General features: G+C 31.5%; 1 protein-coding gene across 1 annotated transcript in view; it reads right to left on the bottom strand.

Annotated features, from left to right (window-relative positions):
* Positions 1-20,300, bottom strand: part of LOC112692859 (octopamine receptor beta-3R-like) — a 267,609-nt gene that overhangs the window by 167,105 nt on the left and 80,204 nt on the right. Inside the window, exon 3 of the mRNA XM_025567675.1 lies at positions 2,372-2,517. Coding sequence (XP_025423460.1) covers positions 2,372-2,517 — 146 coding nt within the window. The remainder of the gene's footprint in view (positions 1-2,371; positions 2,518-20,300) is intronic.

Raw genomic sequence — 20,300 nt, 5'->3', positions numbered from 1 at the left:
TCTCGACAATTTGTACGAGTAATCAAAAATTCTGTGTGAACATTTTGAGAACAAGATCGCAATTTTTTTCTAACCAAATCAAAACGAGTATTATACGGAAAAAGAAAAATCAACCGTTGATTCAATTCGACAAGAAATTATATTATTTTACTGAGCTTAGCAAATGATCTACCAATCCCTAAAGCATCGATATTTTTAAAAATACCAACGAAATGCAATACCATTTTACGATGATTGTTTACTTGAAAAATTTATTTCAATGTTTACGTTTTCGGTTACCGTTACAATAACAATAAATGATGTTACTACCTTTGTTCTGTTTCGTTGAGTGGTTTATTGTACATGTACTCGTATGTTAATAACGATGTAAAACACGATATTTTATGGTACGATGGAAGAGAGGGGGCGAATGAAGCATCATCGTTGGAACGGTAAGCAGTAAAAGAAGCGTTGACGTGTTCCGGTTTCATAATTATTCGGTCAATAATAATATTATTAATATTCGTTTTCGTCCCTTGTAGTATTTATTCGTATTCGATTAATTCATAAACGAATGATCCGCGTGGCAACACATTGTTCGTATTTATATAGGTTTTCGCGTTCCCAGACGAACGGTTTACGAAATTCGTCAGACGGAAGGGTTTGTTTTGTTCATTCTTCCCACGACACGTTTAGATGTTTACTTAACGATATGCTATAGCCTCTATCGATCCGTATTGAGTTCTCGCGAAACATAACCCTATAGTAGACACAATGGTCCGCTCTCTGTTTCCGAATTCCTTCCATCTGATATTCTGCATCTCGATGATTGATGCGGATCTCACGCGGACGTTCACGACCAGTAAATCACTTTTAATGTTTCTGATATCGATACGGTATCGTTACGCGTGCGCCGCCGCGTGGAATTTACGGAACAAGATTCGCAAACAACGTCGGATCTGGTGACGGACGGGTACGCACGAGCATTCCGACGGAAAGAGACAAAAAGGATACTGTTACGATATCTGTGGTTGCAGAAACATTAAAAAAAAAAAACTATGATGGCGTCACTAGTGATTGATATTTTACACAACTCTAAATTATACAACGTAGACGAATTTGTTGTTTAAAATATTTTTTTCATTCACCATTTGCGGCTTGGCACAATAATGCACCCGAACAATACTCACGCCTTACGTGCGCACACATAATCTCCACAAATTCAATAAAATGCACACACTCGTTTTTCTACGATTTTGAAGTACGATAAATAAACGCGACCGGAGAGGAGTGCACGTTCCACATATCTCTCGGTCAGAAATATTTGTACAACTATATTATGCATAGATATACAGCTTCGCGCGGTAAGTGAACGCATTTTTCGAGTAGTTTTCCGGTAGTATTTGACGACTAAACCTATTACAGTGCGATGGCGGGACCCGAGGCAGGGAATGAACAAATAACGTACACTCGACAGTGTTTTATTATTGGCTCGGTTTGAATATATCACGAATCCATTCGCAAAAAAAAAACTACGGAATCTATTCGAACGGACGGCATAATGATCTCACCAGACCCTTTGATGTCTAATTATTATATGTGTCCACGTAAAAACATAAGTTTCGTCAAGCGTTACTTTTTAAACATAATACCGCAACGTTGAAATATACGCAGGTATTTAGGATTTTACTTATTTTATGATCGAACACGCAGTAGTGTTCATAGTACTTTAACCGTAGGTATGCGCATGGGGGAGGGGAAGGCGAAGGGGGTCCCGGATATGCCCGGGCATCCCTGAAATGTTGTAAATGGGGTCCTAAAATTCAAGTCGAAGAGTTAGGGGACCGTATTTTAACTGATGTTTCTCAGATTAAGTGTAGTTTATCCTAAAATATTTGGTAAAATAAATGATGATTCGTAATAAAAAAATATATAACTAAATTTTCTAAATTTTCGTGCATAAACTTATTATGATAATATAACAGCTACGATTGACAACAAAAGTACAAATCATAAATAATCGAAACTATCTGCAAAAAATATGCGAGATTCAAGGAAAACATATTCATTGGAACTAATACATCAGAATATTAAAAGAAAGAATTAAATTGATGTTTATTTCATTTTTCATACATTACATATTTATTGAATGCACGTTTTTCTAAGATTAGATCCAAAAGTATTGAAGGCACCCCCTAAAATACAGGTCTGTGCACGTCTACACGTACGAGAAATAGTTGTGGCGGTAGCGTGCGAATGAAATTCTTCCAGCGGTAGCGCATTATCTTAAATCTACGCCTTAAAATTACTACAACAAGATTATTGAAAATTCTACTGATCTTTTCCGACCGCAATTTGTTTCCCGCCGGAATAAAATAAATAAAAATCTCACCGTTTCCGTTAGGCACATTCTCGCTATCCGGTGGTCGAAGCCTATGGCTGTAGTGCTGAATTCTGTGTTGATGTATGCTGTTCAGAATGATATTGCTAGAAGTCCGCGATAGGGCTTGTCGTTGTCGAACGGCCTCTTTGTAAATCCTGTAAAAATTAAACGTAAATCAGCTTCCGCGGCTAAAAATTGCAATGTGAAACGTTCCCGTCGTTGATTGGAGCAATATTTTTACTTTGACAGTTTCAAATATTTGTCAAAATATTGTTACATTACTTAGCGTTAACCGGAATGTATGATAAAGACGTTTCATCCGTTCCAAAATTGGAATGGTACTAATTATTATTCAAATAAGCCGTTAGTTGTACAGATAGTCATTGATAACCAAACTAACGTAACCCGGTTTATCGGAACTCTATGCCAAAAGCATGTCGCCTCGGTTACGATTAATGTTTTGTTCCTCTCAAACGATCAACGGTCACCTGGAAAGTGCCATCGACCCGAACACGGAAATGAGACCGGAATGGTGAATCGAAACGTTGCGTTGAGTGACACAAGTAAGTTTTACACTATTAAGTGTACCGATACTTATTCCGAACCGATTTTTGTGTCGACTTGTGTATTTTTAATGGAACAAAACATCGGAGATCAACAAAAAGTGTTCGAAAAAATTAAACTGAACTGTTCCATAGGTATCAGCGATCCTGGCGAAGGAATTTTAAATACGTTGGACGGAGTTGGGGGGGGGGAAAATTGATGTACCGTACGAGCAGTGCAATTATGTGTCTTATCAATGATCAGCTCAAATGTTCATCGGAAGTTCAAACTGTTTACTCTTCAACGGGCGCATTAAACGAATTTTACATTATTGGTACGGTTGCCAAGTCGTCGGCATTTTGGCAGCAGCTAATAAAGTATAATCCAACACGTTGTGGAGATTAAGGTGATAAGTGCGGAAGAATGCTTCTACGGGCATTCAAATCGTTTTTTCGGAAAACAATAGAGATCCAAACATTTCCTAGAGAAAACAAACCGAAGTTTTCTAGAATAAGTTCGCGGTGACAATTAAAACGCGAGTTCGATATGTGAGTAGGCGGTTGGGACATAAACAATGTTGTGTTGGTTTGTCGTGAAGGAAGAAGTTCGTAATTGGATTACTGTTCGAGCAGCAAACACGGTAATGATTAATCAACCGTTTTGCACGAGATACAAATCGCACAGACCCGGGCGAGTGTGTCCACGCGGAAAAAGCTTTTATTACGTATATGTTTTTATTATAATTTGTGTACCAACAGCGTTTGGTTTTTAATCCGAAGTGCGGAATTAAGAATTAGGTCTCCAGTTCACGGTTCAGTTCGTTCAATAGGGCTTATGGTTCTTGGTAATTTTTTAATCGCCAAGTCTTTATAACGCAGGACCGGCTTTATAGTATATTTAGCTCCGGAATCAGCGGCACAAAGTGTATTTTATCAAGAAAACGGACAATACCTGCTCAAACCCTTTATTTCAATACTCTTAAAAACGGCTTTAGATGTACATGGTGTAGTTAATAAAGAGAAATGTTGATGATAATCATACGATTTATATGAGTAACTAACCTGATAGTTAATACTGATACTTGTAAGTATAATTAAAAACTTGCTACTCGAAAAATTAATTACATTTTTAATATTAACATATGCTTGTTAACTGTTATCGATTTATGTTTTATCTCTTATAGGTTTTTTATATTATTAAATATTAAATTTATATCGGTTTTTTATTTTGAAACAGTTGATTTTAAAATTGCATACCTATGGTTTTTTTTTTGTACATTCAAGAAACACCGAACAATCGGAGTGTACACATTAGGGATGAGCATAAAATCCGAAGATCTAAATTATCTGAATGTCCGGTTATTCAAATCCAGATTTGAATCAAAATCATGTTATGTGCAACTAAAATGTAATGTTCTAGGCGGCCAAACATTTTTGTTCCAAATATTAAAGTTTATGTTACTGTAAAAGAAATTATTGATAATACTATAATCTCAATAATTGTTTAATGAAGTTTATAATATCAATAATTAGAGTAGCGATAACAATATATAATGGGAAAACCAGGATGCGTGTGGTACTACACTCGTCACACACACATCTATTCCGCATTTCCTCAGCCCGCCGATGTAATGAAATGTTTGTAGCCTACATGTTTTATTTATTTGATATTTGGACACTGTATTTCAGTATTTCAAGTATTTTTACTTGTTAGTAAAGTTGTTCGTCTTTCCGTTTTTGGTTTTACAGTCTATATAATGCACTTACTATACTTGTGACTCTAGTGTTACATCTCGATATATTACCTCCACATAATACTTTTACAAGGAGTTCATTTACATTCTCGATCTATAGCATACTTTTAGATGGTTATAAAATATTTTAACGCATACTTACTGCATTTTTTACGCATACATACTTTACTGCATCATGTCTATAAAGATGTGTTGTACTGTAATCTTTGAGTACAGACAGATGTAAAGAATATTGAACTGTCGAAATGATTCGGCACATTGACAACTCAAACGGGTTTCAGGATAAATAATTACTGAATATGGTGATGTTATTTATTTTCCTAAAATAAAGTGGTCGAATAAAAAAAGTTTTGAAAAGGTAATTTTACTGAAAAAATGATATCAACAATGTTATCTCAGAAAAAGGTTAATAATGTACTAGAATTATCAAAAACTTTTTTATTTATATATAATAATTTCATTAAACTACTTGATCACGGAAAAAGCAAGTCAAAGACAAACCGAAGCATCGAAAAATTTTGAATGAAATTAAAATCATTACATAAGAATGTTGATGAACATGGTTTTAAGTATTTTTTCTTTGTTGTATGAGATTTGCATTTCAATAATTTGAAGCCTATAAACAAATTTAATATATTTTAATTTTTTTTTTTTTTTTTGTTATTTAAAAAAAAATGTATAGTTAATATTTGAGATAAATTTTTCGCTCAACTTTAAATGTTATACTATAAATCATCCATTAATAACACTTTCGTTTGACATTTTATTTATTTTATTTTTTGCTATATTCAAAGTTGGTCTCGACACCATTAATGTTAATACATATTTTAGCCGTTGCTGTGTGTTACCTGATATGGTCTGGATAGGTGGCTAATAATAGGGTCATAGTGGTTTTGTAACTTATTATAAAAAAGTTTATAGAAATTTACCATTTTTCCCCAGACTGGTTTGAATGAGAAACCGTTATGGACCATAGAATTGACAATAATAGGCAAAGATTTAGTAGTTTTTCAGACTGTAATGTTTTGAAATGCTTACTTCTATATATATAAAGAACATTTTTCAAAAACCATTTATTATTTATATTGACTATGTGAATGCAATTCACAGATGGAAGTGGTTGAATTTCACAATACAATGTTTCCTTAAACTACTATCAAAGAAAAAAATGTTTTTAAAAATATTTTTTTTATGACTTTCTGAAATAGTTTATTAATGTACATCAAATATGTTGAGTTAAATAAAAAAATACTACTTTTTTCAGCACATGAGTATATTTTTAAGCAAAATATTTTGCTAGTTTAATATATAAAAATTAGTATTATTTCCAGCTCAAGTGGACACTTGAATATCGTTTTACGAACAACTACATTCAATATTAAAACATATAGGTAGGGTATAATATAAGTAAATTAATAGAAAATATTCAACTTCAGGAATAGTATATTTTTAAACTTAAATATTAAAGTGGTATTAATTCAAACTTATTACTATATATAACTAACTATAATATAATAATAAATTCAAATTATCCGTTTACGCATAAATTTAGATTTTTTGAATCAATTAATTTTTTTATGCTTAGGTACTGATATAGTGTAAAAATTATATATTATACTTTTTACCAAAGGAATTACAAAACATTTAAATAAAACCAGTGTTAAAGTTATATCATTTTTTTATTTTTAAAAGATAGTATAATAATAATTAATGTAATTTATTTAAATTCCATAAAATATATTTCGAAAAATGACAGTCTCCGGATGTTAAATTATGTGTAGGTTATACTTTTTGTGAATTGTTACATTTGCCCTCTATTTTATGTTCAATTCATGATCTACAATGATATTACACGTAACAATGCCCTAAGGCAGGGGTCACCAATCAGTCGATCGCGATCGACTCGTCGATATTTTTAGGAATACAGGTCGATCATTGTAAAATAATTGAATTAATCAGATAATGGGAATATTAGATTATTATTATGAAAAAAACATTAAATAATTATTCTTTGGAGCTTAGACGTTTATTATTTTTGTTTATCAAACAAATCTCTTCCTAGAGACCTAAATTCTCCTTGATGTCGATCACCAGGACTTAAATGTAGCTCACTTGTTTGAAAAGGTTGGTGACCCCTGCCCTAAGATAACTCGGATAAAGATAATTCCATCAAAACTTCGCTACTTGCTGAATTCCTATAGTTATAGAATGAGTTATGTCATCATGTTCGTTTCAAAATTATATATTTAGTGTGTTCTTATTTTATTTATCAATTCATTTTTTTTTTTTTTTTTTTTGTTTATTGTAGATGTAGGATTATTAGTGTGTAATAAAATCCACGTAATTTCAAGTTGGTAACTTGATAACGGCACATTTGAAAATTCAAACTGTAAAACTAGATTGCAAAAATCATATTGTATTTATCACTTAATAATGTACTTGCATTCTCACAGATTACCGGTGAATAATTAATGGATTAATATTTTTATTATTTACGATTTACAACTTTTAAAGCAGGGTTTAAATTAAACTTAATATATGAACAGTGAACTTAATTATTAAATAATAAATAGTAAGTAATAAATGCATACGTTTTATGTTCCTCATTGACAGATTTGGGTAAAATACTTTTTAAAAGTATTTAAAAAGTATTTGAAATACTTAAAAAGTATTCTGAATACAATATTCCGAATAATATATTCGGAATACTACCCAAGTCTACTCATTGATGGTCGTCTCATAGGAGGTTAAATTTTTGCAACATCGTTTTCCATTATGAAACAAAATAAAGAACTTGCTATTTCTTTGTTTTGTCACAGAACGCACCTCCATTAAAGTATATAATATTTAATTCTAATTTTAAAAGACCACGGCAAAGAACGTATGTATTGCTAATGTCACCAAAGCAGTAAGTGTTTGTTTTTATTATTAATTTTTTATTATTATCATTATATTTGAATTTAAATAAAATAACCCATGTTTGTTTATTTGTATCTACGAATATAGATATTATGGTAAATACAATTTATTTGTGTAGTCTTAAATAATTATTATAAAAAATAAAATTATAATTTTAAATTCAATTTTTAGTAAATATAATAAAAGAAAAATATTTAAAATAATCATTATGCTAGTTAGTAAAAATTAAATTTTGGTGTATTTGGGAATTATTAAATGAAGTATTACATAATATATATTCCGTTGTGCTTAGTTGGCAAAGGATCCTTAAATTAAAAAAAAATTATTACTGCAAAATCATCCTACTTTGATATTAATCCATTACCAGCATAGGCTCACTAGGAATTAATACACTCGTTTAAAATTTATTCTATATATTTATAATCCATATATACATAATATGTATATGGTATTATACTACAATAATTACCAGTATGGACTATTGATATTTAATGTGCGTGACACAAGCAATATAAATTATAACTATCTTATTATTATTATTATTTACATTATTATACAAAAGGATACATTTTTGAGTAGAATAATTTTCACAGTAAAATGTACTATCCTTTTCACTTTTCACACGTAAATTCATCTTTGATTCGAATGATTGTGGGTCAATGACAAGGAATGGGAACTGCGTCTGACGCACAGCATTATCATCGTGGTAGTGACGTTGCCCCAGAATCTAGACTCACAACTTCAGGCGTGTCTTGGGGAGCAGTTTGATAAGCAAGTTTAAGAAGCAGTTTAACAAGTCTTCAATCAATCCACCCCCCGTATTAGTGACTGTATTGATAGCTGTTTTAACGACCATTGCAAAGTGCTAACTTTGTTCCGTTAAATTTTCGAAAACAAAAACCATGATATAAATTGTATCCACTTAAACTAATTTTTTCTCTATTCCGTATCCATCGGGTCACAAACTGATCGGTAAGTTTGACCATGAAAATTGCAGTTTTTACCACGAAATAATGAACATCAAAAAACTGCTCGGATAAATTGTTTGTGTCATTTGTGGAAAAATTACTATATTTTTATAGTCTATTTTACTAACTGTGTATGAGGCCTTATGTTGTGGAGCTCACTGCAGTCACACTTTTTATCTATAGCATTATCAATTTCAGTACCTTTTTAACCTGTGATGATAAGTTGACATTGACAACTATCAAAGATTTATGAGACGTTCGGTTGTGGTTATCCGTGTAGGCGTATGCAGACAATAAAGAAGTAAGTGGTCCAATCGTATTGAGGGTAAGTGAAATTCCAGATATTGTCGTCGATCAAACAAAATGTTTAACAAGGATAATGGACGATGGAGTTACGATACATGATCTGTAATTGAAACGACCAGGAGCACTGATGAAAAGTAATATCAGTCCACTGATTGTTAACATTACATCTTACACGTGGGGGTCGAAGAAATGTTTAAGCTGACAAAATACGATATAACTGTGTGGGAGTTACTGTTTAATATTTCTAGGATATTTATCTACGATCAAATTATAAATAATAACCCGTCACTGCGATTAAACTTCTAAATAAAAATTAAAATTACAATTTTGAATAACTGTTCCAATGTTTGAAAACCATCGTCCATTAAATTATCTCAAGACAATTTGAAAATTAAACGAATTACCTAGATTACTAGTGTAAAATTATTATTATAATAACCAACATTATAGCGTTTACAAATTATGGTGATAAAACATTCTGGCTCGAATTTATCTTTGTCTATATCTTTATCTATATCGCTCATATAGTTCACGCAGGCGCCAATACATGTGAAAGAATCGGTGGCGTAGGAAGGCGTTTAAAACGAATTAAAAACATTTTCTGCTTGCCTCGGGGTAGGCGGTGTGGTAAAAAAAATTAGCGCAAAGCCAATAATTCCGTCACGCTAAGAAAGAATACGTGAGCCAAGGTAATTACAATACACTTGGGGAGAGAGGGGTATAATGAAATTAATTAGTGTGAATTCGTCTTTGTGTGTCGATAAATAATATACGGAATGGAAGAGTGAAAACAAACAAGAATGTAAATATAAACCAGCCGGCCCGGAAGCGGCAGTGGGGTATCGTCGTCGAATTGCGAAGTTAACGAAAGGAAAACTTACGATGGCCGAACTCTCTCACCCGAGGAGTTACAGACGGAATTTATAACGAATCGTACTTACATTTTGTTACACTGATGTAACGGTGCGTGTTGGAAAGAAAAAAAAGAAGAAATAACGGTCGTACGGTCTGACGTAAACGCATAGTTTAATAAAAATTATAAACAAGTACCTACTACGGATCCGAAATTGAACGGTTTATGATTATATGGCCCAGTCGGAATAGAGGAGGAAGAAGTAGTGGTAACATTTTAGAGGGTGTATACTGACTGATGTTCTGATATTTTTGACTTTTTTACTGATAACGCGTTTGAAACTCCTCAATAAGTATGATTGTATGCTTATTATTGGAAACGAATTTTAGAGAGGAAGTGCATTCGATTCTTGGTCTACGTTAGGGAGTAATATTCTCCAGGCGAATGAATCCCTAGTTCCACCTCTGGATTACGGCATGCGTGAGGCAGGGGCTTGAGGTTTGCTCTTGACGGAGACAGGACGTTTTTATTCGGGTTAACTTGACGGTATGCTTTCACTCGTACCCTGTTATTTGCGAACAAATGTTATTACAAGTATATTATAATGCGATGCGTATACAGCTCGTGACTACGTCTTATTGGTAAACGTATTACGACATCGGCGTGTCTACGTTTGCCGGGTCCCCAATGCTTTTAAACACTTGTTGTAAACAACAAATATAGTATATAAATTAAATATTATTTCTGTTCGAGACGACGTATTTCTTTATTTCTCTCTCTCTCATTCGGTTCTAGTGTTATTGTGTTCGTACGACGTAGCTGCATTGCGCAAAGACGAAATAGCGCGAAAACAAAAACAACATTATTCCGTAGCTTGTTCATCGTAGGACGATTTTTTTCTTTCTTTTTGTTTCGTGGGGGCCCGTCTGTACTAGAGTTAGTGTGTGAGTCTCGTGCGAAAACGGTGCGCACTGCGCAGTACAACGGTCTTAGACACGAAATCGAACTCCTTACCTCATCATCGAACATTATCGCGTATGACGGGCATCGGGACACGAAAAATAAAACGGGGAACGGACGGGTTGCCAACGGGAAAAGGAAATAGTGTAATAGCGATTTGGTAGCGAAATATTCACTTTTTTCCCCGCGATTATTTATTACGGTCCAACCGATGATACCGCCTGATCCGTTAGGAAATAAATGATTGGGTACGTTTTGATTTTTACACTCGTCGTGCTAACCCGATAAGATTATGCGGATTCTTTGTCTTCGCTAATACGCACACGCGTGTGAATTATTACACCAACGTAGCTTTTGAAAATCGTTGCCAAAGTGTTGTATATATGTTTACGCATGGCTCGTGTACATATATCGAGTATATCAAGTGTGTTATGTTTCTTAGATTTGTGTCGTCTAACCGAATCACTGTCGTGTACCAAATTTAACGTTAAGTCAAAATTGTGAGTTCGGTCGGGTACAGAAAACAAAACACAATGCGAGTTAAAATAAACTGTATAGACATCAAACGAACACATGTTTGCTTTTATCTATTAATTGTATAGTTAACTGACTTATGAGATTCCGGCTCGCTGCCAAAACAAAAACACACACACACACACACACACACACACACACACACACACACACACATACATTCACAATAGCCATACGTAGTTCTTTTTGAGTAATTTGAGTGAGAAAAGTTACAGTTTTAATGTGAAAACTTTTACGTTTTAAAATTGTGTCTCACTCATTTGGCAACGTATGACGTTTGAAAGTTATCAATGCGAAATTTGAAATACACGTTTTCAAAATTTCTGAACGGCACCAGCAGAAAAGCACGTATTATAAATCGACAGACATTATTTTGGTTACTAGTATAATATTGTTTACCGGGTCGAGTCAAATGTAAACCGTGTTTAGAAAGAAAAATCAATCGAGTGCTTTCTAATTTATACATCAAACTGATTTCGAAGTAAAGCTCTAGCGAAAACAAAATAATCAGTAATGTACTATTCGTAAACAATTACATATAAAAATTAATTTATATTACTTGATGGTAAACTATTTGAACGTTTTCAGTCTACATTTCGTTGATCCGGAAAAAAAAAAACAATGTCGTTTTATACTGGATGTGAATCGAGAAATATATTTTTATTTATTAATTTAATTTTTTTTTTTATTTTTTTTATACAAATTTAATATTGTCATGTAAATTTTCATCAAAACAACCATTATGGGATTCGTCTATTTTTAGATATTGTTGGTCTGTTCATCGACATGATATCTACCGATATAGAAATGTATGTTTTATATCAGAAATTAAATTACCATAATTGAAAATTCAAATTCTGCGTAAAAAATATTTTACTGTAAAATTTGTAAATACATAAATATAAGAAGAAGAAAAAGTATAGTAAATGTTTAAATAACGATACGTTAACCATTACCATGTTGTGACTAGGGGTCTCATTTTTATACGTGAATATGAATGTACGTGTCTACGTATACCGTGATCACGTGAATGAAACAAAATAAATCACGTGAACACGTATCGGAATCATATTCACAAGAAAACGTGAATTAGTATATTCACGTGAACAGGCATTTATTGAAAACTTGATTGTAAAAGAAAATAGTCATTTATAGAACAAAAAGATTTTTTTAACTTTGTTAATAATGCCTACATGGTGGTCATATATTGCATTACAAAAACCGATTTTAGGTACTGTTTATTTAGTTGTATTTTATTTGAAAATGTATTTATAATTTTACTAATTAACTTCGCGCTTATTTATCTTTATTGAACTTATTGAACTCGTAGTGCCCATTGCGTGTGTCTTATCTGGTAGTTGGATAGGTAGTGACTATATCAATATCTTGATGATAATATGATATTAAACACTTTAGTGTACGACGCTTTTAGTTTGCGTGCAATCATAAAGTGATCGTATTCATTAAAAAATTTAAGTTTTCTCGCAAAATGGTGAAAAGAAAAAGTTGGGTATGGGATTATGCCAAACGTGAAGGTGATCGCGCCTTTTGTGATTTATGTGACAGTGAAAATAATAATGAATATTCATGTGTAGACGGCACGACAGGTTCTTTAATAAGACATTTACAAAATTGTCATGGTATTAAAGCACCAGAAGAATCTATACGAAAGAGGTAATTAATAAATTATATTTTTAATTAGTTATTCAAATAAAATAGGTAATTGTTAATTTTCTCAAATACTCGATGTCCTTAATATTAATCTCGATGTATACAAATATAAAATAATCAAATTCTGTCGAGACATTGTATATACAATATAATAATATTATTTAGGCCTGATAAAATCACACCAAATCGCACTATTGCCGTATAACAATTTATTAATAAACGATTTTCACATTCAACGATCACAGCGCGCACGCGCACACACACACACACACACACACACACTATGATATGTATACAGGGTGATTCTTTTATCATAAAACACTCATTATTTCAAAAAGTATTCATGATTTTGAAAATATTTTTTTTCACGTGAATATAATAATTCACAAATTCACGTGAATAAAATAATTCACGAATTCACGTGAAATAAGGAGCTCTAGTTGTGACCCTATGAGAAATATTCTATGTGTAATAATATCATTTATAAATTACTAAAACGTCGGTCAATTGCATGATTGATTTGAATTATTTTGTTTTTATGTTAATAGAAACAAAAATAAATTAACAAACTGTAACAGTGCACTATTCGTCTGTTCATTTACACTAGAATACCGTACGAAAAAATGTAAATTAAAATGTATAATACAATCATAACGATCGAGAAGTACACTGTTTTGCCACGGCCATAATTAATGTCCATGAGATACGTATGACCGTGTAGGTAGGAGCGAATGTCAGTCGTTAGTTTTGACTGTACGCTGGTACTTAATGAGCTGTTGGTTTGAAACCGACCCTAGAGTTCGCGTTGAAAAATAAATAAATAAACGTTTGTTAAACGCAAATAATGTGAATTGTAGTGTACAGTTCACGTTTTTCATATTTCACCGCGATCATATTTCGCACTCATCGAGTTGATCGTGAATGCGTCGCGTAAGATTTGAATGCAAACCGTGTTCAGTAACTCAGTACTCGGTTTACGTGTGCGTTATATTATAATTATTATGCGCGTGCGATTTTACTCGACAGTTGCTACACTACTTGTACCGTAATATTCCGTTACGTGTTCGTACTGTGCACGGGCCGTGGAAAATAATTAAAAGCTCGCGAGTCGTGACGACCGCATTGCAGACCAGCGACATTGTGTTATGTATACCGTCATATCAATTTGTTTGGTGGTGTGTTTGATGTACCTTTACGTGCCGCTGCGCGTGCGTATTAAAATCCACAGAATATCCGATTCTCCGTAATTACCGTCATCGGTAGATACGCATCGGTTTTTATCTAAGGGACGTTTGGAGTAATCAACGTTTCCGAAATATTTAAATTAAGTGGTACTGCGTGTTATTTTGTGGTTTTGGAATTTTCGTTTTATTGAAAAATCATTTTCTAACGTTTGTCGGCATTCCTGCATATTTTCTCTCTTACACTTTAGTGCAGAGAATATCCGGATCTAACGAATCCGATTAATTTGGATTTTTTAAATCCAGATGGAGGAAATGCGGATTTCATGGACTATGGACGGGACACTTATTAGTCAAAATGAACCTTTCCTTTTTCGGTCACCGATTTAAAATATTCATCACGTTTTATTTTTTTTTTTTCCATTAAGCCAATAATTTATATAATAATCATATAATATTTTATAATTGTAGTTGAATGAATTATATCCCAGTAATCTCTCCTCTATATTGAATCATTATACTCAGGCCCGACTCAAAGGGTAGGCGAAATAGGCTCATGCCAAGGGCAGAATTTAATATTTAAAAAAAAAAAAATTACGATTCCTACTATACCTACTTATATCAAATTATGTATGGTTAAAAATAAGCCTGTAAATTGTTTTGTATTATTTAAATTAGTAGGCTTACTTGTCTATACATGTATTGATCTAATCAATTTTTTACTTTACAAAAGTGTATTTTTGTATAGCTGTATTAATAATATTATGTAAATTTTAAATTATGAAAATTTTGACCTTATATGTTTTACTTGACTTAATAATTAAAATGAATAATAAATAGCAAATTAAAAATATTATATGATTATTAAATAAATTGGTAGTTTAACAGAAAAAAAAATTTAAAAAATATTTGAACTTGGTGAACAAATTAGTGTACTGGCCGAAAACGGATATTCCAAAATGGCCGAAAAGGGAGGAAAAGCTCCGCATGGACTAAACGAATTATTAAATTAAATTTTGCTGTTTGATAATTCCTTTTTATATTTACATAAATTTAATTAAGAATATGCAGTTAAGATAAGTTAACTGGGTATTGAGTTATGGTATCACTATAAGTAATGGACATATAAAATAAACTAAACAATTTAATAACTTATTGAATTGGTAACTAATAATAAATTAAAAAATCTGAAAAAGTCATTATAAATACATTGTAATTCATAAAACAGAATATTAATTTATTGTTGTATATTAATTAAAATAAAACAAAATAATTAATTTTACTAGAAATTAAAAATAATTATAAGTTACATAAAAAGCAAATTCAGATCTCCGGAATTCATGTCAGTAACGGAAAAAACATTTCTTCTTCTCCGTGAAGTACAGAAATATCACGATAACTCATCGATTCATAAACACAGTACTTACACATAATTATACAATGTTCACTTAAAAGAGTTCGGTTAAAAAAGATATAGTTTAACTTGAATAATCAAAGGAAATAAATTAACTTCGGATTAGTTAAAACCGTGAAAACTCTATACGGTTTGCGATTAATTAATTGCAAATTATGAAAAGTTAGTCAATCTAAAAAAACATTTACTCATATTACTTTAAATAATATTAAAATAAATGTTGAGCTAAAATATGGATATAATAAAATTACCTACCTATATTGTTTGTGAATAGAACACATTGATATTTTGATATTTTTATGAAAAATGCGGTAGTGGATTAAACGATTAAGTACACTGACGAATCATGTTTATAACGGATTTTTTATTTATTCATTTATGTTTTGAAAACAGCAAATTTCAAATTTTTATTTAAAAAGAAACAGTTGAATAATTTGAATAATTATTTTATTTAAATTGACCTGGGTAAAAACTTACTTTACATCGCCATTCTATACAGCTAATATTATAATAATTATGGAAAAGAAAAACGTATTACTTACTATTAAATAAACGTCAAGTTAGTCGAGCCGTAAATTAAATATCGGTTTAATTCAAATCTAGCCGAAGAAAACCCAAGTCAGCATTTGATGACGGTGCATCATTTAAGCAAAATTTAAGTTTGTTCTACACAAACTTGAATTTTAAGTAAACCCAAAAGTTCACAACACACTTAAATATTATTTTATAATGAACTGGTGTGTAAATGGCCATTATATAATAGCTTATTATTTGTAAGCCGTTTCCTGTAGCTATTTACGAATGTTTTAACAAACGTATTTATTTAAAAACCCCAGTTATATTTGCATAGTACAAGTTCGATTATTGCGGTTAGAAATAAAATATACATGAACATCAAAGTTGGGAAATTCGTATTAAAAAGGAACAAAGCACTGTATTTGTGCTTCGTGTGTACACTCTCGCGGTATTTTCGATAAGAACGTTTTAAATGTATTTATTTATTTTGTTTTAAACGTTACTATTAAAACGGTTTACCTTTTCAGTAATCTTTGGAACGTTTATTTCCAACATAGAATAATGAGTATGAAACATACTCATCCGTTTCTAGAACATAATTTACGATTGCACGAATCGTACTTAGATACAATTATATTGTTATTTTTATTTGCTAACAAATACCAATATTTTATTTTATTGATCTATATAATAACTTCGGCCACTACAGCCATTTTTTTTTTCATTTTTTAAACTACGTTATTCTGTCCATGTATTACATTAACTATCAGAAAAATATATTTATTTTATTCTTTAAATTAATTTGTCAAGTCAGGTTGACAGTGATTGTCGATCTAGTGGCTTCATATAGATTAGTTGGGATATTATATTTTATTTTTGCGGTGTACTACGAGCGGCAGTCTGTTATTATGCGCTTGATTGATAGTGTTTCATCGCTCGAAGCGCATGCTGATATACAAATGTTTGTTCCGTGCCCAAACACTGTACCGTTTGCAACGGTGAAACGTTTTCGAGAAAGACACGTACATTTTCGTATTATCGTTATAATTAATAATGTTTTCGATCGCGTACTTCTTGAACAACGTCGTCTCACCAAATTCTAATAGATATTGTTATTATTATTAATATTCAACGCGTTCTGTTGGAAAGTATCGTATTATTTTTTCCTCGGGTGAAAATTCATCGGCAGCCGAAGTCTTGCGCAAAACGCAGTCCTGGAAAATCTTAAAACCCCAAATTCGAGAGCAAAATACCTACGTGCCATTCACAGTTTATTCCGTATTGCAAGACCTCTCAGTCGAGAACATTGCAATTTTCGCAACCTTCGGCGTAACGACGATTCGCTTATTTTTATTCCGTACAATTAACCGTCCGGAACGCATTCGGACACAAACGTATAAATATAAATTGTACACGCACACGTATACCTGACGTGCGTGTGTAGAACGTTACACAACGATAAAACCTCGAGTACACGTGTTTCATCGTTTCGTGTAAGATCGCGCGGATATACGGAGACCGAAATGTCCTACTATTATTTGGTTCATCAAAAAAAAAAAAAAAAAAGAATAAGAAAAATGACGTTCATTTTCAATTTTAGTTGTTTTTCGAGTTTCTAGACAAGTGATGAGGCGCAATCGAAAAATTTGGTAACGAATATATTGTATACCATTTCAACTGAACATACATGCATCAGAGTTTGGTTAATTTCTGTTCGAGTAGGAATATTTTCCAACCTTCTTAGATGACAACCGATAAATCATACGCAGTTTCAAAGTACTGCGTTTCTATCGATAGGAACGTACGTTCAACTAGTTTCACCAGTTAGTGTAAAAACTTTATGAGTTTGTGTAACCTTTAACTTCACTTTCTTCTTTGAATATTATTTCCTTGTTTTCGCATCAATTGTCCTTTTACGGTACCTCACGAGTAAAAATGCAAATTCAAAAGATATCGAGATTATTTAAATGGCTGCTCGTCTTACCTCGCTTACATTGTCATATGGTAGTATCTTTTTATCATTATGTGTTTATACTTGACAGATTTTTCAATCTCTATAAATAAGCAATTTCGGTTTTCAACTCTCATTTAATCCAAAAGTTACTATACTTTGTTTAAAAATGGGTATGTCTGCTTACTTATCTTTGTCGTCACACATTCACTCTGCAAATCGTTATCTCTTCAACTATTCAGATTTTTGGAATCTATTATTCGTCCAATCTATATTAATAATGTCATATAAAACTTTTGTATTTATTTTACCATTCGAAAAAGTGTTTGGTGAATAAAAAGCATAAGTAACCATTAAAAAATAATGCTTTCACTTAGTACAGAATCTAAAAGGTAGCTGTATACATAATCATTTAGCGTGCGCAGACTTTGTCCTCATGGGAGGCCTCTTAAAAAAAGCGAATCAAAGATTCTAAGTACTAAAGACTACTAGTATAATTAAATATTTTAAATTTTATAAATTATGTGTTTAATTCAATATGCAAATATAAAAATAAATACTATTTAAACTTACACAATTTATATCAAAGAAATCCTTATTTACATATAATTATACTATTTACAATTCCATCCTTCTGTTCACGGGAGTAAGCTTTTTGAATGTAACAATTACATCTTCAATTTTTATATTATATGCAAGTTCTAATTAGTCTGATTAATAACTACCTAATAACTTTATTACATTTATTCACAGATATCAATTCTATACTATAAGATTAAAACTGGCTTTACTTTATTCATGTAAAATGTAAAAATATTAGTTATCTTGTATAGTATAGATATACATTTATTAAAGAAAAAGCCAGAGTCCGTAGGGGGGCCGCGGCCCACTTGGCCGACCTCGTGCGCACGCCAATGTACATAATGCAAATAGATAATTTAACTGAAAAAAAAAAATTATCGTAACACGGATACGTGTTGATTGATCGAATGTTCACATCAAATATTAATAAACATCACTCGTTTCCTTTGTAACCCGATGTAAAATATCGATATCCGAATTGCCGTTCTGTAGTATCTATAACCAAAAGTGAATTCAGTATTTTCCCGATGTTTGAAATGTAAAGCTACATTTTATAATAAGTCCCAAATACATCAGCTATAAATATATAAATATTTGCATTGTATTATAATTATAGCTACATTAGATATATATATATATATATATTACAGTAAGACTATTACTGATTTTATGTGTGTTAATTTTTAAAAAGTTTTCTTACGTGAGCCATAGCCAACCATTGATGTTTTAGAACGTAAAAAAAAACTTTCATCAAATTGATTACTTACATTCTAACGATTACTGTAAAAATGTTGTAAGAATTCTGTTTTATACCAATTTCATTAAAATAACTTTTATGCGACAAACTCAAATTCACTTTTTCAATTTTTTCAAGTCTTTCAATAAACATCGAATATCCATAGAAAGAGCAGAAAAAACTCAAAAAAAAAAAAAAAAAAAACGATATATTATATATAAATGCATGTAACAATTATAACTGATATGTTTAATCGAGTTTCCTTCAGTATACAAGCAGTTAAAAAAAAAAAAACAAAGAAATTTTCATAGACCACGTAATTTGACATTGTGTTTTCGGTTTTTTCGAGATCTATTGACTATTTCTAACGAAAAATATAAGAGTTACGTTTTAACGCAAAATGCCAAATCTCATGGTAACGAGGTATACGAAGATTAATTTTATATTTTATGAAAAATCCCTTTATGGTCATACTCTCCATATATAGGGAACACATCAAACATCAAAAAGTCGTATTATCGTAAATCACTCGCTATTTGTTATAAAAAAAAAAAAGAACGATTTGCTCCATTTGAAAATTGTATTGGTATTCGTGTTTCTGAAAACTAGTTACAAGCACTTGGCTCGTATACCATAATTCGTAAAGCATTCGTCGGACCATAAAATCGCTTGTTTTTCCTGGATTTAGGGGAAAACGTAATAACTGAAATATCTCACTTTTACCCTGTGTTGTGGGCGCATATTAGCATTCTGGGGTCGGTCTCGGCACCGGTTATCATTTTAGCTTTCTGATTAGTCGTTTGATTTTGCCACACTTTTTTAAAACTGTTATTTGGTATTATGTGTTATTTAATATTATCACATTACAATGCATATTTACTATTTACTTTTATAAAGTGTGAATAAAAATAATCTTTAAAAGGCTTTTTTACTTTTTGTAGGTAGCTTTTTAAATAAAATATTATAAGTCGAAAAGTTTCTTAAAATGTTTTAATTAGTGGAATTTGATGATAATTCATTTCGTTCTAATATTTTTTCACACACCAGCTTG

The sequence above is a fragment of the Sipha flava genome, unplaced genomic scaffold, assembly GCF_003268045.1.
Source record: "Sipha flava isolate LNK unplaced genomic scaffold, YSA_version1 77_pilon_pilon, whole genome shotgun sequence".
NCBI lineage: Eukaryota > Metazoa > Arthropoda > Insecta > Hemiptera > Aphididae > Sipha > Sipha flava.
This window is presented reverse-complemented; position numbering and strand designations above follow the sequence as displayed.